A 27,658-nucleotide genomic window follows, 5' to 3' on the forward strand; every position below is an offset into this window, starting at 1 on the left:
TTGATTGACATCTCTTCGAGCCTATACCTTCATTCATCCTTGGGACAAACATAAGTTGCCCTTTCCCTATGGGTTGTATTCCTTCCAATTGCATATTTCAACAATAATTCTTATTTTTATGGTTTTATGTTAAATGCTAAAATAAGACCATACCCAATGTCATATTGTGATAAATTCCAGTATTTTAATGGATGGTTCACCCTACACAATGGTTATTACAGTTACTGGTGCAGAGGATCAAATACAGATGCTTCTCCTCTCGTCTTTAACAAGACAAATGTATATAATACAAATTGTTACATTCCGAATATAAAAGTTCCTCACATGTAATCATATCGGGGGGGGGGGGGGGGGGGGGGGTGTTCAACTGTATTCTGCACAGCCGATCTCCCATCTAAAGTGACAGGAGATCGGGAGTTGTAATTTAAATGTTCTTTTTTAATTATGCTAATTGAGTCCAAACAGACTGAGTGTAGCAGTGTAATGCAGCTAAACCCTTCTAAAGTTTTGGGGATTATGATAAAAGTGACATTTGGGTCACTTTTCACAGATTTCTGCTAACCACCTCAGCCGGCTATGAGTGGAAATGTCGGTGCCAGAAGATGTTTGTGATCTAATGCAGCAACAACTCAATTACTCTCTCAGGTGACCAGACCCGAAAGCTGCCACCACAGACATTTGTATCATCCCCATTGCAGGGATACAAGGGAACTTGAGAAACTCATGATACATTCAGGCCCTCAGAGCATGTAAATGACTTCTGTCCAGTGTGACTCCTCTGATGTGTAACTAGATTTTTCTTACTGGTAAAATATTTGCTGCATTCTGAGCATTTATATGGTCTCTCTCCTGTGTGAATCCTTTGATGTATAACAAGATTTGGCTTCTGGGTAAAACACTTGCTACATTCAGAACATGTAAATAGTTTTTCTCCTGTGTGACTCCTCTGATGTAAAACAAGGCTGTGTTTCTGGGTAAAACACTTGCTACATTGAGAGCATTTATATGGTTTCTCTCCTGTGTGAATCCTCTGATGTATAACAAGTAATCGCTTCTGAGTAAAACACTTGCTACATTCAGAACATGTAAACGGTTTTTCTCCTGTGTGACTCCTCTGGTGTAGAACAAGTTGTGACTTTTGTGTAAAATACTTTCTACATTCAGAACATGTAAACGGGTTCTCCCCTGTGTGACTCCTCTGATGGATGAGAAGCTGTGATTTATATGTAAAGCATTTGTCACACTCAGAGCACAGATGTGGTCTCTCTCCTGTGTGAATCCTCTGATGTATAAGAAGCGCTGATTTAAATGTAAAGCGTTTGTCACACTCAGAGCACAGATGTGGTCTCTCTCCTGTGTGACTCCTCTGATGTCTGAGAAGCTCTGATTTATATGTAAAGCGTTTGTCACACTCAGAGCACAGATGTGGCCTCTCTCCTGTCAGACTCATCATGTATAAGCTGAGAAAAAAATGATCTGTATAAGGTTTCTCCTATGTATAAAATGAGAGTAGCTTTAGTGAGTCCCCCAGATTTGTAGTAATAAATGGTGTCTGTAGATGGATTGATCTGAATCTTCCAAAAGAAAATCTGTTACTTATTCGTCCTGCAAGACAAAAATATATATTTTTTTAAAACAGTACTGTGGTAATTCTACTATTACAGTAATAGAGCTACTTTACATATGGAACATGATGTATTTATATACACTAACAAATACATCTAATTAATGGCAGGGGCTGGTTAGGAGAGGAGTGTGACCAGGACTGGTTAGGAGAGGAGTGTGTGCAGGGGCAGTTAGGAGAGGAGTATGAGCAGGGTACAGTTAGGAGAGTAGTGTGAGCAGGGGTGGTTAGGAGAGGAGTGTGAGCAGGGGTAGATAGGAGAATAGTGTGAGTAGGGGCAGTTAGGAGTGTGAGTAGGGGCAGTTAGGAGAGGAGTGTGAGCAGGTCTGGTTAGGAGAGGAGTGTGAGCAGGGACAGTTAGGAGAGGAGTGTGAGCAGGGGCAGTTAGTAGAGGAGTATGAGCAGGGCAGTTAGGAGAGGAGTGTGAGCAGGGATGGCAAGGAGAGGAGTGTGAGCAGGGGCAGATAGGAGAAGAGTGTGAGTAGGGGCAGTTAGGAGTGTGAGTAGGGGCAGTTAGGAGAGGAGTACGAGCAGGGCTGCTTAGGAGAGGAGTGTGAGCAGGGGTAGGTAAAAGAGGAGTGTGAGCAGGGCAGTTAGGAGAAGATTGTGAGCAGGGGCAGTTAGTAGCGGAGTGTGAGCAGAGGTAGGTAGGAGAGGAGTGTGAGCAGGAGCAGTTAGGAGAGGAGTGTGAGCATGGGCAGTTAGGAGAGGAGTGTGAGCAGGTGCAGTTAGGAGAGGAGTGTGAGCAGGACAGTTAGGAGAGGAGTGTTAGCAGGGGTAGGAAAGAAGTGTGAGCAGGGGCAGTTAGGAGAGGAGAGTGAGCAGAGGCAGTTAGGAGGAGTATGAGCAGGGGCAGTTAGGAGAGGAGTGTGAGCAGGGGTAGTAAACAGAGGAGTGTGAGCAGGGGCAGTTAGGAGAGGAGTACGAGCAGGGCTGCTTAGGAGAGGAGTGTGAGCAGGGGTAGGTAAAAGAGGAGTGTGAGCAGGGCAGTTAGGAGAAGATTGTGAGCAGGGGCAGTTAGTAGCGGAGTGTGAGCAGGGGTAGGTAGGAGAGGAGTGTGAGCAGGAGCAGTTAGGAGAGGAGTGTGAGCATGGGCAGTTAGGAGAGGAGTGTGAGCAGGTACAGTTAGGAGAGGAGTGTGAGCAGGGGTAGGTAGGAGAGAAGTGTGAGCAGGGGCAGTTAGGAGAGGAGAGTGAGCAGAGGCAGTTAAGAGGAGTATGAGCAGGGGCAGTTTGGAGAGGAGTGTGAGCAGGAGTAGTAAACAGAGGAGTGTGAGCAGGGGAAGTTAGGAGAGGAGTGTGAGCAGGGCAGTTAGGAGAGGAGTGTGAGCATGGGCAGTTAGTAGAGGAGTGTGAGCAGGGCAGTTAGGAGAGGAGTGTGAGCATGGGCAGTTAGTAGAGGAGTGTGTGTAGAGGTAGTTAGGAAAGGAGTGTGAGCAGGGGCAGTTAAGAGAGGAGTGTGAGCATGGCTGATTGGGAGAGGAGTAAGAGCAGGGCAGTTAGGAGAGGAGTGTGAGCAGATTCAGTTAGGAGTGGAGTATGAGCAGGGGCAGTTAGGAGAGTAGTGTGAGCAGGGGCAGTTAGGAGTGGAGTGTGAGCAGGGGAAGTTAGGAGAGGAGTGTGATCAGGGGTAGGTAGGAGAGAAGTGTGAGCAGGGGCCGTTAGGAGAGGAGAATGAGCAGAGGCAGTTAGGAGGAGTATGAGCAGGGGCAGTTAGGAGAGGAGTGTGAGCAGGGGTAGTAAACAGAGGAGTGTGAACAGGGGCAGTTAGGAAAGGAGTGTGAGCAGGGCAGTTAGGAGAGGAGTGTGAGCATGGGCAGTTAGTAGAGGAGTTTGAGCAGGGGCAGTTAGGAGAGCAGTGTGAGCAGGGAAGTTAGGTGAGGAGTGTGAGCAGGGGCAGTTAGGAGAGGAGTGTGAGCAGGGGCAGTTAAGAAAGGAGTGTGAGCAGGGGCAGTTAGGAAAGGAGTGTATGCAGGGACATTTAGGAGAGGAGTGTGAGCAGGGACATTTAGGAGAGGAGTGTGAGCAGGGGCAGTTAGGAGAGGAGTGTGAGCAGGGGCAGTTAGGAGAGGAGTGTGAGCAGGGCTGATTGGGAGAGGAGTATGAGCAGGGGCAGTTAGGAGAGGAGTGTAAGCAGGGGCAGTTAGGAGAGTAGTGTGAGCAGTGGCAGTTAGGAGAGGAGTGTGAGCAGGGGCAGTTAGAAGAGGAGTGTGAGCAGGGGCAGTTAGAAAAAGCGTGTGAGCAGGGGCAGTTAGGAGAGCAGTGTATGCAGGGACATTTAGGAGAGGAGTGTGAGCAGGGGCAGTTAGGAGAGGAGTGTGAGCAGGGCTGGTTGGGAGAGGAGTATGAGCAGGGGCAGTTAGGAGAGGAGTGTAAGCAGGGGCAGTTAGGAGAGGAGTGTGAGCAGGGGCAGTTAGGAGAGAAGTGTGAGCAGGGCTGGTTGGGAGAGGAGTGTGAGGTCATTGTTACGGCCTCATCTGGAATACTGTATCCAATTCTGGAGACCATATCTTCAGAAGGATATAAATACATTAGAGACTGTACAAAGAAGGGCAACTAAAATGGTGCGTGGCCTACATCACAAAACTTACCTGGATAGACTAAAAGATCTTAACATGTATAGTTTGGAGCAGAGAAGGGAAAGGAGGGACATGATAGAAATCTTCAAATATATCAAGGGATTTAACATAGTACAGGAGGGAAATTTTCTTCAAAGGAAAACAAGTAATAAAACACGAGGACATGCACTGAAACTGGAGGGAGGTAGGTTCAGGGCAAATGTTAGAAAGAATTACTTCACAGAAAGGGTAGTGGATAAGTGGAATAGCCTCCCATCATAGGTGGTAGAGGCTAAGACAGTAGAACAATTTAAACATGCTTGGGATAGGCATATGAATATCCTTACAAAGAAATAAGGATTAAAAAGGGTTGAGATTACCTGAAGGGTAAAAAAAGGGGCAGACAAGATGGGCCAAATGGTTCTTATCTGCCGTCAAATTCTATGAGTGTGAGCAGGGGAAGTTAGGAGAGGAGTGTGAGCATGGGCAGTTAGTAGAGGAGTGTGAGCAGGGGCAGTTAGGAGTGGAGTGTGAGCAGGGCTGGTTGGGAGAGGAGTATGAGCAGGGGCAGTTAGGACAGGAGTATTAGCAGGGGCAGTTAGGAGAGGAGTATGAGCAGGGGCAGTTAGGAGATTAGTATGAGCAGGGGCAGTTAAGAGAGGAGTATGAGCAGGGGCAGTTAGGAGAGGAGTATGAGCAGGGGCAGTTAGGAGAGGAGTATGAGCAGGGGCAGTTCGGAGAGGAGTGTGAACAGGGGCAGTTAGGAGAGGAGTGTCAGCAGGGGCTGTTAGGAGAGGAGTGTGAGCAGGGGGGCAGGTAGGAGAGGAGTGTGAGCAGGGGCAGTTGGGAGAGGAGTGTGAGCAGGGGCAGTTCATCAATGTGCAACAGAATATTTGCACATTGATGAACTGCCCCTGCTCACACTCCTCAATGTGCAACAGAATATTAAGTCCTGGGCAACTCTTCTGCTGGGAACAGACTAAAAGTCATGTGATGGTGAGCAACCAATCAATGATTTTTCCTCTCTGTGAGCACGTGAGCAAATGTAATGTGAACACATCTGCTTGCAGCCTAGTGAGGGGATCCAGATGGGGGGTGCAATTGGCGGGTGGCAGGGCAGCATTAATCTTCTTGGTGGGCTCCAAATATACACAGCCTAGTGAGCAGAACACCCAACCCGGAACAGTAAGTTTATAACCAGGTGCACTGAAAATCTAACAATATAAATAAAATATAACTTTTATTAATTCAACGATAAAACTTGGAGAAATATTAAAGTATAGTACGTGAGATATAGAAAAAGAAAGAGTGTTCTAAAATACAGATGGCCACTGCCTAGTACATATCATATCTCAGGGGTAATTGTATCCCTATATATATGTGTGTCCTTGGTAATGCTATTACGTTATTGCTCCTGCAGTGAATAAAGATCTATAATAACAATTGTGTCTGTTTATTCCATGGAAGAGACTGCTCCAATCAGGATATTTGTTTCTTATTTGTATCATTTTCCCTGTAAGCTCACGTATCCGTCATGTAGTTCTGTATATTATGTGACTCTGGAATGATCTCCCATATATTTACTGTGTGGTTTGTGTTGTTTTATTTCTATATATACCTATAATCAGCATTCATCACTGTAGTATATCAGACGTGTGCATGTCATACACTGTATCATATGTATTCTGCATGTATCTATAACCAAGCATTGGGGTCACTCAGCCCATCAGCTGGATTATTCATTTCAGTTTATCTGGTTACCAAAGTGCTCCCTAGGGTGCACGGACAGGCGCTACCACGGGTGCTATGCCAAGAGCAGCCACTTAATGAAGGGGTAGTCAGCCCCAAAGTAACCAGAGTAAAAAAGAAAATAAGTGGCGCTGATGTTGATGAAATAATCACACAAATATTTAATGTTAATTAAAACAACATTGCATGTGGCAATTATATACAAAAATACAATAAAAAAAAATATACAATGAAAAAAATAATAAAAAATGCAATAAAAAGATAAGTCAATAACTGGACCAGAGGCTGAATAGAGTGGACCCAATGGGTAATGCTTGAAGAGGGATTAGGTAACTGAGAAATTCCGATTGCCCTGTGGGCTGATAGTTACCACTGATGGCAGTTGTCATCTAGTTCCAAGGACTGTAGTGTGAAATGGTCCTCAAATGGATGTGACTGTGGGGCCACGGAGGGTCAGAACCCCAATTGATGTGATGGGGTTGACAGCTGGTAAATAGAGATGGGGACCTGCACAGGAAGCAGGAACTAAACAGGAAGCTAGAACACAGGAACTGAAGCTATCACTCTTCAAGCATTACCCATTGGGTCCACTCTATTCAGCCTCTGGTCCAGTTATTGACTTATCTTTTTATTGCATTTTTTATTATTTTTTTCATTGTATATATTTTTTATTGTATTTTTGTATATAATTGCCACATGCAATGTTGTTTTAATTAACATTAAATATTTGTGTGATTATTTCATCAACATCACCGCCACTTCTTTTCTTTTTTACTCAGTTTATCTGGTTACTTAATAATAACCAGTAATTGACCTTTTATCTATAAATATAGCACACATCAATGGTGAGAAGGATGGTAATGAATGTCAGGCATATACTGGCAATGTACAATACTGAGGCCTATATACTGGGAGCTGTGCATACACTACACAGCTGCAAGGTGGGGGTTGGAACAGCACTGACAAGTAGTGATAAAGTAGCAATTTATGGAGAAACCAATATTAAGACTATGACGAGTGTATTCTAATAGTCATGTAATTGGTGGTGCCCCGACGGTTTCAGTATAGCAACTGAAGAGGGGTATTTTGTTTGCTCAAGAGAGGGCAAACACTAGAAAGAAAAAGGCTTTGTGGGCGCACTCTTATTTATGAATATATATGTATTTAATTTAAAACATAACTTTTAATTCGATCTGTTAATATAAGATAGCAGAAATTTTTTTAGGAATTTTTATAGAGAAAAGTGTGATAGAAATATATGAGGTTAGATACCAATTAATAATGGCAAAAAGGGTTTTTGCATAAAAATGTTGTGTGATGGTCCTATTGGCTTTTCACACTTTATTCTCCATTCGGCGCATCACGTCCTTATCGGCATTGATATATGGACAATGCGATTATGGGCGAAAATGAATGGTTGGGTCCCTATTCGGTTTTAAATAACCCGTAGGGATATATGTTGCCCCAGCAACTGTTCTGATGGTATTTTTGCAGCTTGTATTGCTTATGCAGTAGGCGTGTCCAGTACAATTTAATTAGGGATACCTCTATTGATACCACACCAGGGGTTCTTCTGGGGTCACCCACAGGAATACTAGTCTGGCCCGTCACTGCTTAGCTTCCAAGTTCGGGAAGTTTTTGGGCAGTTCCAGTGAGGTATGGTGGTATTTTATTGAGGATTAATTCCCAAGATCACAATTGTCTGGTTAACTGCGTCAAAGCGTTAATAGCTGACTCAATACCTGATTCTTATTGGCCACCTTTCGATTTACCAGCTGAATATTAGTAATCAATATTACTTAAACCGTCCGCATCATGTAGTAAAAGATGGGGGGGGGGGGGGGGAAGAGTAGAAAACAAGGAGGGGGGGTGGGGGGGAGAGTAAGATTGGGAGAGGGATTAGAAAAAAGGAGGAGTGACAGATTTGATAGAAAAAAGGGCACAGTGGAAAAAACAGAGAGGAAAAAGAAGGTAATTAAATGATATGAGAGGCTGGATCTGGAGGGTAAATACAGACAGTATTGCCTCTTGTGTATCAATTTCCTATGTCCCTGCGGTCAGGGTTTAAAGTCTTAGGTGTTGGTAGGGTTAAATACCCGTACACTGAATTTAGGTAGCCTGATAAATCAGGTGGTACGAATTTAAGTGGGTTTGAACCAGTAATTATAATTGTATCCACAGTGTTGCAGTCTCTTAATTATTGCTCCGTTCCTATGTAGATTATAGTAAAAGTTTCTATCAGAGATCCCTCCAATTGAGTGCCTGGCTCAGTTCCAATAATGGATTTTTAGATACATTTGTACTGGTAAAGTAACATTGTAACCGTTGCTGCTTGTGATGTAAAAAGGTAGCTCGATCTCAATGAGAAATTCATTAGCTGCTGGCAAACAATTGGTTAATGGAATACAGATTGTAACTCATGCAGTAGTTTGTTACAGAGCTTTTGTAGTTAAGTTAGAAAAAGACGGAGAGAAGTTGTCACTCCACTGCAGGACGCAGCTGGAGGACACTTGTACCTGGGACGCCGGCTCCGGGCGTCAATGCTTCAGGTGAGGGTAGGGTCTCTGTAGGGGAGTCTCTGGTGCTGGTCACGCCGCTGCTGAGGTTGCTGGGGTGTCCGCTAGACACGTGTTTCGCCGGGATCGGCTTCTTCAGTAAGCGCCATCAGACTCCCCTACAGTGACCCTACCCTCACCTGAAGCATTGACGCCCGGAGCCGGCGTCCCAGGTACAAGTGTCCTCCAGCTGCGTCCTGCAGTGGAGTTACACTTCTCTCCATCTTTTTCTAACTTAACTACTAAAGCTCTGTAACAAACTACTGCATGAGTTACAATCTGTATTCCATCAACCAATTGTTTGCCAGCAGCTAATGAATTTCTCATTGAGATCGAGCTACCTTTTTACATCACAAGCAGCAACGGTTACAATGTTACTTTACCAGTACAAATGTATCTAAAAATCCATTATTGGAACTGAGCCAGGCACTCAATTGGAGGGATCTCTGTTAGAAAATTTTACTATAATCTACATAGGAACGGAGCAATAATTAAGAGACTGCAACACTGTGGATACAATTATAATTACTGGTTCAAACCCACTTAAATTCGCACTACCTGATTTAACAGGCTACCTAAATTCAGTGTACGGGTATTTAACCCTACCAACACCTAGGACTTTAAACCCTGACCGCAGGGACATAGGAAAGTGATACACAAGAGGCAATACTGTCTGTATTTACCATCCAGATCCAGCCTCTCATATCATTTAATTACCTTCTTTTTCCTCTCTGTTTTTTCCACTGTGCCCTTTTTTCTATCAAATCTGTCACTCCTTCTTTTTTCTAATCCCTCTCCCAATCTTACTCTCCCCCCCCACCCCCCTCCTTGTTTTCTACTCTTTCTCCCCCCCCCCCCCATCTTTTACTACGTGATGCGGACGGTTTAAGTAACATTGATTACTAATATTCAGCTGGTAAATCGAAAGGTGGCCAATAAGAATCAGGTATTGAGTCAGCTATTAACGCTTTGACGCAGTTAACCAGACAATTGTGATCTTGGGAATTAATCCTCAATAAAATACCACCATACCTCACTGGAACTGCCCAAAAACTTCCCGAACTTGGAAGCTAAGCAGTGACGGGCCAGACTAGTATTCCTGTGGGTGACCCCAGAAGAACCCCTGGTGTGGTATCAATAGAGGTATCCCTAATTAAATTGTACTGGACACGCCTACTGCATAAGCAATACAAGCTGCAAAAATACCATCAGAACAGTTGCTGGGGCAACATATATCCCTACGGGTTATTTAAAACCAAATAGGGACCCAAACCATTCATTTTCGCCCATAATCGCATTGTCCATATATCAATGCCGATAAGGACGTGATGCGCCGAATGGAGAATAAAGTGTGAAAAGCCAATAGGACCATCACACAACATTTTTATGCAAAAAACATTTTTGCCATTATTAATTGGTATCTAACCTCATATATTTCTATCACACTTTTCTCTATAAAAATTCCTAAAAAAATTTCTGCTATCTTATATTAACAGATCGAATTAAAAGTTATGTTTTAAATTAACTACATATATACATAAATAAGAGTGCGCCCACAAAGCCTTTTTCTTTCTAGTGTTTGCCCTCTCTTGAGCAAACAAAATACCCCTCTTCATACACTACACACCCTGCACCCATTATAGCTATGCCAATCCCTCCTGAAGTGACCATAGATGTGTATCACATGCTACACATACCCTGTCACACCTACTGTCAGCTGATCCACCAGCACACCACCATTGTCTCTGTACACACCGACACTGCTATTGCTGCAGTCATTGGTTAATGCTTAATCAGGACATTTCTTTTAAAATAAATCTAACTAAATAATTTGTGATATGAAATGAATATGCCCATGTCTAAGGTTGGAGTGCTTTTACCTAGTATTTTATGTCATATTTTCTATTGATTTCAATTATACTTATAAAACAAGAGAATTAATGCAGGATTTTTTTTCATTTCTGATGAACAATATATAACACTGTACATATACAGGCCCTTATTCTGGTTAACTCACAAAGACAAATTCCTTCTAAAATGGACAAAACCATGTGCACTGCAGGTGGGGCAGATGTAAGTTGTGCAGGGAGAATTAGATTTTGGTGAGATCTATATTGCAGTGTAAATATAAAGCAGTCAGTATTTACCCTGCACAGAAACAAAATAACTCACCCAAATCTGCACGTTACACCTGCCCCCGTGCAGTGCACATGGTTTTGTTCATTTGAGAAGGAATTTGCCTTTGCGAGTGAACCAGAATAACCCCCATAGTCCTGATAAGGAATAAGAATATTTGACAGACATTATGGCACAGTACTGACAGAGAATACATTACTGCTGCTACATTACTGGCTTATACACTGTCACTGACCGACTATAAATGCCCATTAATATATGTGTATATTCATTATGAACTCACAGTAATTGTCATAATTCTTTAAGTATATGTCACTAATGTGTTCCATATGATACTGTAACATTGTGTAATATACTGTAATGTCTAGATATTTTAAGAAGCTTTTTGAAGAGAATTATTTATCAATAAACATTACAAATACAGATTATTAATGATAACAAAACAAAAACTGTACAATAATACCTACAGAGGTTTGTTCATGTAACAATATATTCTAATGTATAATATAATTACCTTACTCTGGGGTTCCTTCCTCTGTCTCTCTCTTACTCCTCCGTCCTCCCAGCTCTCCAACCAGTAACTGATCCAGCAGCTGCTCCATCAGCTCCCAGTGGCCTTATACAGCCTATTTATAGTGACTCCTCCCCATCTCTCCCCAGTAGTTCCCAGGATGCCCTGCAGGAATTCTTACACTGAGAGGTGACATGTAAATTAGGGTCACATAACATTAGTATACAGTCATTCACCACAGCAGCTCCTCCTGCCCAGCTCCTTGTCTTGTAAATGAGGTGTAAATATTCCTAAAGTCACTTACTACAATGGGAAATGCTAATTACACCCTGGCAGGGTAACACCTTGTATTGTAATTAGATCACAGCAGCCTCTGGCATCCTGTTATGTCACCAATGGAAGCTTTTGTATAGGAGTCACCTATTGTCCTGGCAGAGAGTTGGCAGAAAGATGATCTAAATAATAGCAGGAACTCTACAATGATTCACTGCTAATACTAACAAACATACATACATACATTTTGTCTTTCTACTTCTATATATCTATTTATCTATCTATAAGATATCACTGAACTCTCCATTTCTAGGTTGGCGTGCAGTCGCCTGTGACCACAACTTACTTTTGTACACTAAAAGGAAAATCAATATTCTATTAATGGGTAATGTTACTTTATATGGGTGCTGGACAGCGCCCTGACAGTCATTACCCCAACGTCGGGGGTCCACGACCCCCATAGAGGGAGATCAAAATAGGTGGCGAGCCACTGTGCCCGCAGCATGGTGAGTGCAGCGAGCCCGCAAGGGGCTTCGTTGCGCTCCTGCCTCTGTGCAGTCAGGATTATGATGTCGGTCTAATGCGTGTCGGAATCCCGACTGTCAGGGTGTTATACCACACCCACTTTATACTTATATTCTCCATATAGATAGAGTGCTAGCTCTAGGACACTTCCTAATTTCTGATGCTGGACCAGTATAAATACATGGCAGATTTATTTTGGATTACTTAGAAAATTGTTTTCCGTTTGATGCATACTTTTTATTACAAGTACATGGGACCGCCATGGGCAGAATAGTTAGCTCCAAAACTTGAACATTTGCTTCTGGGACTTTTTGAGAATGAGTACATTTAAGGGGGTATTATACTATACTAACAATGACCAATAAAAAGGAGGAATAAAGTAATGAATAGCTTATCTAGTCAAGCTGTAATAACATTGGTTAGCAAATATCTCAAAAACAAAAGGAAAAAGGGTTCCAATCGTGGGGGAACTCATTGGATTAATCTATATTTGTAAGACTCATCTTGCATGAAAACATTATAGACAAAAATATACTTTTTTTTCATAAAATGTAACTTTTATTAGTACATATGCTAAAATTGCTGAAAGCCAGTAAAATACAAGGTAAAATGTGAAAAGTGTTGAAAATAATTAAGGGGGTTATTCTAGTCCATTCTTTCTGACAAAATCCTTCTTAGATGGACAAAACCATGTGCACTGCGGGTGGGGCAGATGTAACTTGTGCAGAGAGAATTAGATTTGGGTGGGGTTTTTCTTCAAAGTGAGATCTATATTGCAGTGTAAATATAAAGCAGTCAGTATTTTCCCTGTACAGAAACAAAATAACTCACCCAAATCTAATTCTCTCTGCACATGTTACATCTGCCCCCCTGCAGTGCACATGGTTTTGTCCATCTAAGAAGGATTTTGTCAGAAAGAATGAACTAGAATAAACCCCTAAGATAGGGGTTCCCAATCTTTTTTGATTCACGGCACCCTAGAAAATCAGACTTTTTTTCACGGCACCCCTAGGTCAATTTTTTTTAATTTTGACTGGGTTTATATGCGATTCTTAGTGGCAGTTATGTGGTAAAGGGCAGGATTTGCTTCTGTTGGTACACATTCTATGATTGCCAACTACCAGCACTGGTTTTGCTCATAAATAATTAACCACTAATAATTTGAGTTGGTCCTAGACCACCAAGCCGTGGCACCCCTACATGTGTCCTGAGGCACCCCAGGGAGCCACGGCACACAGTTTGGGAACCACTGCCCTAAGAGATTAAAGAATATTCCTGTATCAGTTGTAGTCATATATGTATAATCACTACCCCCAACAGTTCCATGTATGTTTCATTAATTCTCATTCACCAATATATGGTAAATCCCAAACTCCTATTGTCATAAATAGTTACAGATTGTCTGTTACCTAGAATATGCCGTATTGTGCGTTTTTTTTTCAATTTCAATGAAAAGATGTGAGGACTTAAATTGATTACATTGTGCGGTTTCTGCACTGATTATTATAAATTGCTTTCATTTTTATTTTAATTTTTTATATTATCTGGCAGCACATTGAAATAAATGTATATCATATATTATCACAGTGTCTGATGATTCTTTAATATGTAGCTACATTTATATGTAGCTCTAGCTGTGATACAGTGTTGCCACTTATTGCAGATTCTCAGTATAGCCGCACTAATGTTGTTCCAGTGCAGTGTTTTATGTCTCTCTTGTGTTATTGTATAACTATAACAGGGCTGCCTTTGTTCTAATTCCACGAGCAATCACTTATTGTTCACCTGTATATCTGGTAAATTATTGATTTAATCATTAATATAATATATCAGACAGGTGACTTGTGACTCTTATGCACTGAAATTCACAAAATACATTTTGGGTAGATGAACACACACATAAGCACATATATACAATTATCGGTTGTATTCACCTTCAGTTTATTTATCAGAGCCTTTATTCAGATGATTTTATATTGGTGTAATACAGGTTATATCTCCATGGGGCAAAGGAAAATAGTATCATGCACAGGACAATGAACACATAGGACAAATAATTTAGAAGAACCAATGTAACTAGTAATAATATTGATAATATACGATCGTTAAGTGATGTTGGAGGTGACCCCAGTAATCAAGTACTTATATACTCAGAAAGGGATAAACGGACGACAAAAGGAAGTGGGCAGCCTTTCACAGAACGGATTCCTTGCAGAAGGCACACTTTTGTATAGTAAGAGATAATGAGTGAAATAAAACTTAGCTTTTAATACCAATTATTTAAAATAATGGCTCAAATTTTTTCTTTTATCCATAATATACATTTTGTCATAGGAAGTTAATAGACAATATATACTTCTAGAATTGTGATCAAAACATTGTTGCCACTGAATAATCAAAATATTTATATCTGAACAGTGGCAGTTGGTGGTGTTATTAATTCACACATACACTGTTGGTGTATGATTGATTTGTGTCCTTAAATAGGATAGCAGATGACACGTCCAGCGTGTTTATTAGTTGCAATTTCGTTAATAATCAAGTTTAAGAATAAAGTACAGTAGTCTCAATAATACCCATTGGTGGTAGTGAGGGTTAATGGGTTAGAAAACCCTTGTTTAAAGTATTGTGGCACAATAGGTATCCTTAGGGAGATGGGAAAAGGGAAGTACAGTCTGTTAGATTCAATTCTTTCTGCTTCCCAATGTCTTCAAATAATATTTTGAGCGGACGGAGGGTGAGAGAAGAAGTTGACACAGACAGAAAATAGATAAATGTAAAGAGGACACTTCTGTGAGTAGTGTTAAGTCAACACTGATACAGCAGCATTGCAGGGCCGAAATGCGCTACCAGAAAGTCTCTCCTACACAGAGTAAAGGAAAGTAGTGAACAATTACATGCAAGGATACTTGTTGTCAATTGTAAACGTTCTAAGTGGAGTAACAAAAAATGTAGATGTATAATAGCCTGTTTTGAACAGTAATTGTAAAGGTGCATACACACTGTACAATTTTTTTGACCAATTTGGTTGAAAGACATTTCCATTGAACCCAGTGTCCTGGATGAAAGATGTTGACAAAAGATATTGTCAACAAACAAACGATGAATGAGGATGCGTATACCCGCCAGTTGTTCATCAAGATTGTTCGTCAACTGTGCATGCAGCTCAATTTGAATATCTTTCAAAAAGAGCCTATAAACTGTATCTAGATCTTTCTTCTTTCGTCTGTCGTCAATATTTTTCGTCAACATCTTTAGTCCAGGACATTGGGTTCAATGGAAATGTCTTTCAACCAAATTGGTTAAAAAAAATTGTACAGTGTGTATGCACCCTAAGAAATACAGATCTGCTGTATAGATATGAATCGCCAAAATTGTTAGCAGTTTATAAGTCTTAATGATATACAGCAGTTAGTTGAAACAGTGGATTAAATATAAGAATGTGGCTGAAAAAGCAGTTTATAAGTCTCAATAGTATCCCTCGGGGGGGTCCACGGGTCAAATGATGCTAATAGCACCATTTTAGCCCTGACCACCACAGTGCAATTCCTTAAAACAGCATTGCATTTCGGGAATATGGTTGAAATGGAGTTATCTCTCTGGCCATACCCCCCCCCCTTTTATTCCTGGCAGCCCCGCCCTCCCTGACCTGGCTGCCCTCTCCTGGAAAGGGCAGCCAGAAAGTAGGTAAGTATGATTAAAAGTAAATGTAATGGAAGTTTTTAGTGAAAGTATAATATAAAGAGTATTACAAGCAACATTACAACAGCAGTGTTTTATTTTAAAATATTTTTTTATCAGGTTTTGTATATATATGTCTATTTATTTTATAGATTTTGTATATATGTCTATTTCTGTTATAATATAGCACTGAAACATTGTGAGGTTCCTGTTGCTCAAATGAAGGGCAGGACTTTCTACTGACTCTCTGTCTGGACATTAGGTGACTCCTAAACAAAAGGTTCCTGTTGTGACATAACAGGAGGCCGGAGGCTGCTGTGATCTAATTACTATACAAGGTGTTACCCTGCCAGGGTGTAATTAGCATTTATCATTGTAGTAAGTCAATTTAGCTATATTTACACATCATTTACAAGACAAGGAGCTGGGCAGGAGGAGCTGCTGTGGTGAATGACTGTATACTAATGTTATGTGACCCTAGTTTACATGTCACCTCTCAGTGTAAGAATTCCTGCAGGGCATCCTGGGAACTACTGGGGAGAGATGGGGAGGAGTCACTATAAATAGGCTGTATCAGGCCACTGGGAGCTGATGGAGGAGCTGCTGGATCAGTTACTGGTTGGAGAGCTGGGAGGACGGAGGAGTAAGAGAGAGAGACAGAGGAAGGATCCCCAGAGTAAGGTAATTATATTATACATGGTAATATACTGATACATGAACAAACCTTTGTATACAGTATTGTCTTGTTATATATACTTAAAAAGTTTTACCTTTAGTATAACAATATAATTATATATGAAAGGATATGTTACTGATAACATTATATTCTACCTATTGTATTATCTGGTCATTAATATTTTGATTTAAAATAACTTATCCTATAGTATTAGATATTTAGGAAGAATTAGGGAAATTAATGTAAGTATGAACCAGATATGCAGCAGCTGGAATAACTTAGTTGTTGCATAATGTTAATAAATAACCTTGCACCCCCTGCCCACATGTATAACACTTACTTCTCCAACGTCCCATATTACCGCTGCAGCACCAGATCACAGCACTTGGGGAATTGTGCAGCAGCTGTATACACAGATATACACACTATAGAGCAGTCTGTCACAATGTCAGTTTCTAGTTCACTCAGAGCCAGGTTTACCATTTGCCGATGCTGGGCGTTCTCATGCTAATGCAACTGTGATAGACATGCAGGGGGCAGGAAGCTGAGATCACCATATGTCAGCTGCCTGCCCACTTCCTCCTAAACGTGCACACATATGTAAGGTTCTTGGCAGGACATGAGTAATGTAGAGGCTATTAGAGTAGAGCGATTTATACATGCATGGGACAGACCTATGGTTATCCTTACAGAGAAATAAGCTACACATAGGGTTTGATGTAACAACAGAAGGGGTGGGCAGGGCTGAGTTTGTTTGTAAACCCAGATGAGAGCTGATACCCAGTTGGCTGGATGCACGATGACAGAAGCTGTCAGGTTTTATGTAAGATTTATTCATGCATATGGATACAGATAAGTATCTATGGTTGAATGAAGAAATGAATGACTAAATGAAATCAAGTCAATGGCTGAATGACATGAAGTCAAAAGTTCTTTGTAGCTGGGGGTTCCATCAATGCAGGAGTGCAGGCTTGTTCAGAACTGGGGACACCAGTGATGCAGGAGTGCAGGCTTGGTCAGAACTGGGGACACCAGTGATGCAGGAGTGCAGGCTTGTTCAGAACTGGGGACACCAGTGATGCAGGAGTGCAGGCTTGCTCAGAACTGGGGAAACGAGTGATGCAGGAGTGCAGGCTTGGTCAGAACTGGGGAAACGAGTGATGCAGGAGTGCAGGCTTGGTCAGAACTGGGGACACTAGTGATGCAGGAGTGTAGGCTTGCTTTGAGTTGGGGGCACCAGTGATGCAGGAAGACAGGAGTGCAGGCTTGTTCAGAACTGGGGGCACCAGTGATGCAGGAATACAGGAGTGCAGGCTTGTTCAGAACTGGGGGCACCAGTGATGCAGGAATACAGGAGTGCAGGCTTGTTCAGAACTGGGGACACCAGTGATGCAGGAGTGCAGGATTGCTTAGAACTGGGGGCATCAGTGATGCAGCAATACAGGAGTGCAGACTTGCTTGGAGCTGGGGACACCAGTGTTGCAGGAGTGCAGGATTACTTGGAACTGGGGAGACCAGTGATGCAGGAATGCAGGACTGCAGGCTTCCTTGGAGCTGGGGACACTAGCAATACAGGAAGCAGGGTTGCTTGAAGCTGGGGATTCCAGGGATACAGGAATGCAGAGTTGCTTGAAGCTGGGGATTCCAGCAATGCAGAAACCAGGTTTAGATTGAAGCTGGGGATACCAGAACTGCAGGGAGCAGGCTTGCTTGAAGCTGGGAGCGCCAGCAGGTCAGGACAGCCAGATTGTCTAGAGTGAAGCTGCAGATGGATCTGTCTGTACTGTCTCTTAAAGGAGCTTGATAATAGGAGAAACTGTCCTTAATAAGCAGCAGAACAGCTAAAGCTGATAATTGCACTATATCTTGGAAGCAGAGATAAGCAGGAGTCCACTACAGGCTGATAGACAGCAAAGCACTGACATGAATCTGTTCCCTGAGCTGGGATTTATATGGGCTGATCATGAGATGATTGGCTGAGGCATTCCCCTGCATGAGAGTAAGTCATGACTGGGTCTTGCAGGTGCCCAGGAAGTGTCATGGCACTGTCCATGAAGAAGATTGGTGCCAAGGTTAGCCTGGTGTGCCCACAGGGATGTGCAGCAGGATGAAAGGCTGCTGTAAACAAATGCCGCAGAGGCAACAGCAGGACGCCAGATGGGGCAGCCATTGATGGCCAGCATTTCACAGAGCACTGCAGGTAACGCAATGTGCGACTGGGGAGCACTGACAGTCTCTATTTTGTGACAGGGGCAGACTAGATAGGCAGCAAGGTTCCATTCTGCTGTCACATTCAATGCTTCTATGTGTCACCTGCACAAAGTATGGGAATAATACAATTCCTATGGAAACTTTAATAGACTGTATCAGTAACTGCTGCAGGATGACAGAGGTCTCCATGCTGCACATATGACTGGGTATTATACTCAGTATCAGTAACTGCTGCAGGATGATAGAGGTCTCCATGCTGCATATATGACTAGGTATTATACTCGGTATCAGTAACTGCTGCAGGATGATAGAGGTCTCCATGCTGCACATATGACTGGGTATTATACTCGGTATCTGCTGCAGGATGATAGAGGTCTCCATGCGGCACATATGACTGGGTATTATACTCAGTATCAGTAACTGCTGCAGGATGATAGAGGTCTCCATGCTGCATATATGACTGGGTATTATACTCAGTATCAGTATCTGCTGCAGGATGATGGAGGTCTCCATGCTGCACATATGACTGGGTATTATACTCAGTATCAGTATCTGCTGCAGGATGACGGAGGTCTCCATGCTGCACATATAACTGGGTATTATACTCGGTATCAGTATCTGCTGCAGGATGATAGAGGTCTCCATGCTGCATATATGACTGGGTATTATACTCAGTATCAGTATTGCTGCAGGATGATGGAGGTCTCCATGCTGCACATATGACTGGGTATTATACTCGGTATCAGTAACTGCTGCAGGATGATAGAGGTATCCATGCTGCACATATGTCTGGGTATTATACTCAGTATCAGTAACTGCTGCAGGATTATAGAGGTTTCCATGCTGCACATATGACTGGGTATTATACTCAGTATCAGTATCTGCTGCAGGAGGATAGAGGTCTCCATGCTGCACATATGGCTGGGTATTATACTCAGTATCAGTATATGCTGCAGGATGATAGAGGTCTCCATGCTGCATACATGACCAGGTATAATACTCAGTATCAGTATCTGCTGCAGGATGATAGAGGTCTCCATGTTGCACATATGACTGGGTATTATACTCAGTATCAGTATCTGCTGCAGGATGATAGAGGTCTCCATGCTGCACATATGACTGGGTATTATACTCGGTATCAGTAACTGCTGCAGGATGATAGAGGTCTCCATGCTGCACATATGACTGGGTATTATACTCAGTATCAGTAACTGCTGCAAGATGACAGAGGTCTCCATGCTGCACATATGACTGGGTATTATACATCAGTATCAGTATCTGCTGCAGGGTGATAGAGGTCTCCATGCTGCACATATGACTGGGTATTATACTCGGTATCAGTAACTGCTGCAGGATGATAGAGGTCTCCATGCTGCACATATGACTGGGTATTATACTCAGTATCAGTAACTGCTGCAGGAGGATAGAGGTCTCCATGCTGCACATATGACTGGGTATTATACTCAGTATCAGTATCTGCTGCAGGATGACAAAGGTCTCCATGCTGCACATATGACTGGGTATTATACTCAGTATCAGTATCTGCTGCAGGATGACAGAGGTCTCCATGCTGCAAATATGACTGGGGATTATACTCAGTATCAGTATCTGCTGCAGGATGACAGAGGTCTCCATGCTGCACATATGACTGGGTATTATACTCAGTATCAGTATCTGCTGCAGGATGATAGAGGTCTCCATGCTGCACATATGACTGGGTATTATACTCAGTATCAGTATCTGCTGCAGGATGATAGAGGTCTCCATGCTGCACATATGACTGGGTATTATACTCTGTATCAGTATCTGCTGCAGGATGATAGAGGTCTCCATGCTGCACATATGACTGGGTATTATACTTGGTATCAGTATCTGCTGCAGGATGATAGAGGTCTCCATGCTGCACATATGACTGGGGATTATACTCAGTATCAGTATCTGCTGCAGGGTGACAGAGGTCTCCATGCTGCACATATGACTGGGTATTATACTCTGTATGATTATCTGCTGCAGGATAATAGAGGTTTCCATGCTGCACATATGACTGGGTATTATACTCAGTATCAGTATCTGCTGCAGGATGATAGAGGTCTCCATGCTGCACATATGACTGGGTATTATACTCTGTATCAGTATCTGCTGCAGGATGATAGAGGTCTCCATGCTGCACATATGACTGGGGATTATACTCAGTATCAGTATCTGCTGCAGGATGATAGAGGTCTCCATGCTGCACATATGACTGGATATTATACTCGGTATCAGTAACTGCTGAGGGATGATAGAGGTGTCCATGCTGCACATATGGCTGGGTATTATACTCGGTATCAGTAACTGCTGCGGGATGATAGAGGTCCCCATGCTGCACATATGACTGGGTATTATACTCGATATTAGTATCTGCTGCAGGATGATAGAGGTCTCCATGCTGCACATATGACTGGGTATTATACTCTGTATGATTATCTGCTGCAGGATGATAGAGGTCTCCATGCTGCACATATGACTGGGTATTATACTCGGTATTAGTATCTACTGCAGGATGATAGAGGTCTCCATGCTGCACATATGACTGGGTATTATACTCAGTATCAGTATCTGCAGCAGGATGATAGAGGTCTCCATGCTGCACATATGACTGGGTATTATACTCAGTATCAGTATCTGCTGCAGGATGACAAAGGTCTCCATGCTGCACATATGACTGGGTATTATACTCAGTATCAGTATCTGCTGCAGGATGACAGAGGTCTCCATGCTGCAAATATGACTGGGGATTATACTCAGTATCAGTATCTGCTGCAGGATGACAGAGGTCTCCATGCTGCACATATGACTGGGTATTATACTCAGTATCAGTATCTGCTGCAGGATGATAGAGGTCTCCATGCTGCACATATGACTGGGTATTATACTCAGTATCAGTATCTGCTGCAGGATGATAGAGGTCTCCATGCTGCACATATGACTGGGTATTATACTCTGTATCAGTATCTGCTGCAGGATGATAGAGGTCTCCATGCTGCACATATGACTGGGTATTATACTTGGTATCAGTATCTGCTGCAGGATGATAGAGGTCTCCATGCTGCACATATGACTGGGGATTATACTCAGTATCAGTATCTGCTGCAGGGTGACAGAGGTCTCCATGCTGCACATATGACTGGGTATTATACTCTGTATGATTATCTGCTGCAGGATAATAGAGGTTTCCATGCTGCACATATGACTGGGTATTATACTCAGTATCAGTATCTGCTGCAGGATGATAGAGGTCTCCATGCTGCACATATGACTGGGTATTATACTCTGTATCAGTATCTGCTGCAGGATGATAGAGGTCTCCATGCTGCACATATGACTGGGGATTATACTCAGTATCAGTATCTGCTGCAGGATGATAGAGGTCTCCATGCTGCACATATGACTGGATATTATACTCGGTATCAGTAACTGCTGAGGGATGATAGAGGTGTCCATGCTGCACATATGGCTGGGTATTATACTCTGTATCAGTAACTGCTGCGGGATGATAGAGGTCCCCATGCTGCACATATGACTGGGTATTATACTCGGTATTAGTATCTGCTGCAGGATGATAGAGGTCTCCATGCTGCACATATGACTGGGTATTATACTCTGTATGATTATCTGCTGCAGGATGATAGAGGTCTCCATGCTGCACATATGACTGGGTATTATACTCGGTATTAGTATCTACTGCAGGATGATAGAGGTCTCCATGCTGCACATATGACTGGGTATTATACTCAGTATCAGTATCTGCAGCAGGATGATAGAGGTCTCCATGCTGCACATATGACTGGGTATTATACTTAGTATCAGTATCTGCTGCAGGATGCTAGAGGTCTCCATGCTGCATATATGACTGGGTATTATACTCAGTATAAGTATCTGCTGCAGGATGATAGAGGTCTCCATGCTGCACATATGACTGGGTATTATACTCGGTATCAGTAACTGCTGCAGGATGATAGAGGTCCCCATGCTGCACATATGACTGGGTATTATACTCGGTATCAGTATCTGCTGCAGGATGATAGAGGTCTCCATGCTGCACATATGACTGGGTATTATACTCGGTATGATTATCTGCTGCAGGATGATAGAGGTCTCCATGCTGCACATATGACTGGGTATTATACTCGGTATCAGTATCTGCTGCAGGATGATAGAGGTCACCATGCTGCACACATGACTGGGTATTATACTCAGTATCAGTATCTGCTGCAGGATGATAGAGGTCTCCATGCTGCATATATGACTGGGTATTATACTCAGTATCAGTATCTGCTGCAGGATGATAGAGGTCTCCATGCTGCACATGTGACTGGGTATTATACTCGGTATCAGTATCTGCTGCAGGATGATAGAGGTCTCCATGCTGCACATGTGACTGGGTATTATACTCGGTATGATTATCTGCTGCAGGATGAGAGAGTTCTCCATTCTGCAAATATGACTGGAATCAGGGATATAGCAATTTGATGACATATACAAATATAAAAACAATGGTAAATGACTGGGTCATATTTGTTAGTGTAAATCAATATACATCATGTTCCTTATATAAAGTAACACTGTTACTGTAATATAAATAATTGTCTCCATTATATTTATCATTTTAAAAATACACTTTCTCTTTCAGGACAAAAAGTAACAAGACTTTCACTAACAAGACGCTGTGAAAAGAAACATTGTTCCCTGATCAAGCCACCTACAGACATAAATTCTTCTTGCACCTCTGAAGTATTCACTAAAGCTCTTCTCATTTTCTGGATAGGAGAAATCGTCTGCAGCAACTTTGTTTCTCATCTAATACATGATGAGTCTGACAGGAAAGAGACCACATCTGTGCTCTGAGTGTGACAAATGGTTTACATGTAAATCAAATCTTCTCATCCATCAGAGGAGTCACACAGGAGAGAGACCGTTTACCTGCTCTGAATGTAGCAAATGTTTTACCCAGAAGTCCAACCTTGTTAAACATCAGAGGAGTCACACAGGAGAGAAACCATTTAAATGCTCTGAATGTAGCAAGTGTTTTTCCCAGAGGATACATTTTCTTATACATCAGAGGGGTCACACAGGAGAGAAACCATATCAATGCTCTGAATGCAGTAAGAGTTTTACCCAGAAGGCCGACCTTCTTAGACATCAGAGGAGTCACACAGGAGAGAAACCATTTAATTGCTCTGAATGCAGCAAGTGTTTTATCCAGAATTCCGACCTTGTTAGACATCAGAGGATTCATACAGGAGAGAAACCATTTAATTGCTCTGAATGCAGCATGTGTTTTATCCAGAAGTCCGACCTTGTTAGACATCAGAGGATTCATACACGAGAGAAACCATTTTATTGCTCTAAATGCAGCAAGTGTTTTATCCAGAAGTCCGACCTTGTTATACATCAGATGAGTCACACAGGAGAGAAACCATTTTATTGCTCTGAATGCAGCAAGTGTTTTACCCAGAAGTCCGACCTTGTTATACATCAGATGAGTCACACAGGAGAGAATGCAGCAAGTCTTTTTCCCAGAGGATAAATCTTCTTAGACATCAGAGGAGTCACACAAGAGATAATAACTCATTTACTTGCTCTGAATGCAGCAAGTGTTTTACTAGAAATTCAACACTTATTAATCACATGAGGAGTCACACTGAGGCCCTGATTGTATCAGGGTTTTGTTAAGTTAGATTACTTATTTCACATCAATATTTTTACTAGTAAGGACATTTTTATTTTCTAAATGCAGCAAGTGTTTTAACCAGAAGTCCAACCTTGTTATACATCAGAGGAGTCTCACAGGAGAGAAACCATTTACATGTTCTGAATGCAGCAAGTGTTTATCTACGTTTATCTGGCATGTGCAATAGAACGTTGGTGAAGTTTTATCCTGGTATTATTGAAAGTGTTTTAACCTACGGTGTTTAAGCATGGTTTGGAACTTGCTCTGCTTCTGAGCGTAAATCGCTTCAGAGAGTTGTCTCGACGGCAATTAAAATAATTGGAGTAGCTCTACCAAGTATCCAACAAGTATATGAAAACCATCTATTATCAAAGGTTAAGGGTATCTTGAGGGACCCCATTCATCCCAGTGAAGGGCTGTTCTCTTTACTGCCATCCAACAGGAGATACCGTTCAGTTTTATGTAAAACTAGATGGTTCAGGGAGAGTTTCTTCCCTGCAGCAGTTTGCACTTTAAATAAACAATGGGATTATTGGTGTTACTGATTCATAGTCTTATGTCCTGATGTCGTTTTTACTTACTTTGCTTTGATATATGCTGCTGTTTACACTTGGAATTTCATTAATTGTGCATATTTTTATGTGGACAGTTGATGACAATAAAAGTATTATTATTATTATTATTATTATTATTATTTTCGCATTGGATAAATCTTCTTAGACATCAGAGGAGTCACACAGAAGAGAAACCATTTACTTGCTCTGAATGTAACAAGTGTTTTGCTAGAAATTCATCACTTATTAATCACATGAGGAGTCACACTGAGGCCCTGATTGTATCAGGATTTTGTTAAGTTAGATTACTTGTATCACATCAATATTGTTACAAGTAAGGACATTTATATTTTCTGAATGTAACAGTGTTTTATATAAATGAACCTGGTTAGAGACTAGAGAGAGAAAACATCGATAGTTGATCATCTGCACCAGTTTAGTGTAATAAGCAATGTGAGGGTGAAGTAACAGCATTGATTACATGTAAACATAATTTTCCACTATCACCACCACAAGGTGGCACTACTACTGACCCCCAATACCCCAGTATACAACACATGACACATGGACCCCAATTAGTGACCTCAGTTACTCGTCATGCTATTAGCCAGGTTCCTCGCCCGCTACTGCTACCACTTGGCACACTTCTCTCCTGCCAATTACAGCCACAAGGGAGCGCTACTACTGACCAATAATACCCTAGTATACAACACACGACACATGGACCCCAATTTGTGACCTCAGTTACTTGTCATGCTATTAGCCAGGTTCCTCGCCCGCTACTGCTACCACTTGGCACACTTCTCTCCTGCCAATTACAGCCACAAGGGGGCGCTACTACTGACCAATAATACCCTGGTATACAACACATGACACATGGACCCAAATTAGTGACCTCAGTTACTTGTCATGCTATTAGCCAGGTTCCTCGCCCGCTACTGCAACCACTTGGCACACTTCTCTCCTGCCAATTACAGCCACAAGGGGGTGCTACTACTGACCACTAATACCCTAGTATACCACACATGACACATGGACCCAAATTAGTGACCTCAGTTACTTGTCATGCTATTAGCCAGGTTCCTCGCCCGCTACTGCTACCACTTGGCTCACTTCTCTCCTCCTAATTACAGCCACAAGGGGGCACTACTACTGACCAATAATACCCTGGTATACAACACATGACACATGGACCCCAATTAGTGACCTCAGTTACTCGTCATGCTATTAGCCAGGTTCCTCTCCCCGCTACTGCTACCACTTGGCACACTTCTCTCCTCCCAATCACAGTCCACTGATGGAAAAGTATTAAAAAGTAAAAAAAAGTGTTGTCATATTGTCTGTGTCAACCTACTGCCTATAAACCTAATGCATGTCCACTTAAAGTTTGGATGACTTTTCATTTTATTAACTTTTACATCAGTACATATATGTTTAATGGCCCATACACACCTAATGTATTCACTGTACATTGTTAGCTATGCGTGATCCCGTGCATCATTAATGACCTGTTCCCTCATCCAAACATGTTCAGACGAGAGACCTCGTTAACGATGGTCATGCTGCAGCTCACCATTTGACTCCTCACGTGTGTATGCACTTGCGATGCTCCCCCCATCTGGGTCCTGGCCGTCACTAACATCAGATTCGGCAGGGATCTTCTAGTGTGTATGGGCCTTTAGGGAAATATTAATATATGTCTATTACTTTGACTCATTTTGAGGCTGATTGTACTTTTTATGTTTAGCTTTACCTTATGTTTATGTTTGCTGTAACCCAACATACACATCAATAAAACAGATATTTTCCTTTTAGACATCAGATGGGGCAATTGCAAGTGTCCTTACTATTTATCATTGTATTCCTATAAGACTCTGACACAATTGCTCAGCTTAGCAAATGTTGCAGCAATTGTTGCTTATACCCTTTTTCCACTAGCAAAAATAACCCAGGATTATATCTGTATATAAAACCCTACCTACTTCTCACTTTATTGAGGTGATTTATCACCAGTGACCACTAGAGGCAATTCGATGAACCAAATTACTCCTTATCACAAAGTAAAAGCAAACTGATCTGTTTCACACTTTCTGGCTATGGAGATAGGGAGCTGTGAGGACAGAGATTGGAGGTACTGTAGGAGCCATCATTTTCACAGGCTTATATCTTGTCTCCCAATAACACATTAATGACTACAGCAATATCTAAGAGAAGAGAGCTAGCACATCAGGCCGGCCTATGAGACTCCTCAGCACCATATAACTAGTCACCCAATAATACATTAATAACTGAAGCAATACCTGGGAGAAGAGATCTGGCACATCAGGCCGGCCTATGAGACTCCTCAGCACCATATAACTAGTCACTCAATAATACATTAATAACTGCAGCAATACCTGGGAGAAGAGAGCTGGCACATCAGGCCGGCCTATGAGACTCCTCAGCACCATATATCTAATCACCCAATATTACATTAATAAGTGCAGCTTTACCTGGGAGAAGAGAGCCGGCACATCAGGCCGGCCTATGAGAATCCTCACTTCCATATAACTAGTCTGAAGAGAAAAAACAGTATGTACAAATTGTGCAAGATATACCAAAGCTGCTGGGAACACAAACCAAGTTACACCAAAACTTGAAACAAATAGCACAACAGAAAAAAGTGTCAGTGTTCCTGGTGCTGAGGTCAGAGAGATATAATAAATCGACACTTACACTTTAAAGTGACAAAATTTCTCTTATGTGGAGATATCAAATACCCAGTTCTTTTTCACAAGTGATGTATTGATCCCTTAGTGCTTTTCTAGAAAATAAATGACAGAGTGCAACTCCTTTATGACACAGGGGGGAACAATTTATTCAAGGATTGCACTCGCAAGAATGGGTTAAAACA

At 42.1% G+C, this 27,658-nt stretch overlaps 1 protein-coding gene across 1 annotated transcript in view; it reads right to left on the reverse strand.

The window, feature by feature from the left end:
* Positions 1-614: 614 nt before the first annotated feature.
* Positions 615-27,658, reverse strand: part of LOC146073282 (uncharacterized) — a 41,217-nt gene continuing 14,173 nt past the window's right edge. The window contains exons 4-5 of the mRNA XM_083180462.1: positions 27,258-27,320; positions 615-1,492 (exon numbers count right to left, since the gene is read on the reverse strand). Of these exons, the coding sequence (XP_083036588.1) occupies positions 722-1,492; positions 27,258-27,320 (834 nt within the window). The 3' untranslated portion in view covers positions 615-721. The remainder of the gene's footprint in view (positions 1,493-27,257; positions 27,321-27,658) is intronic.

This window comes from Crinia signifera, chromosome 4 (assembly GCF_055691185.1).
Source record: "Crinia signifera chromosome 4, ASM5569118v1, whole genome shotgun sequence".
NCBI lineage: Eukaryota > Metazoa > Chordata > Amphibia > Anura > Myobatrachidae > Crinia > Crinia signifera.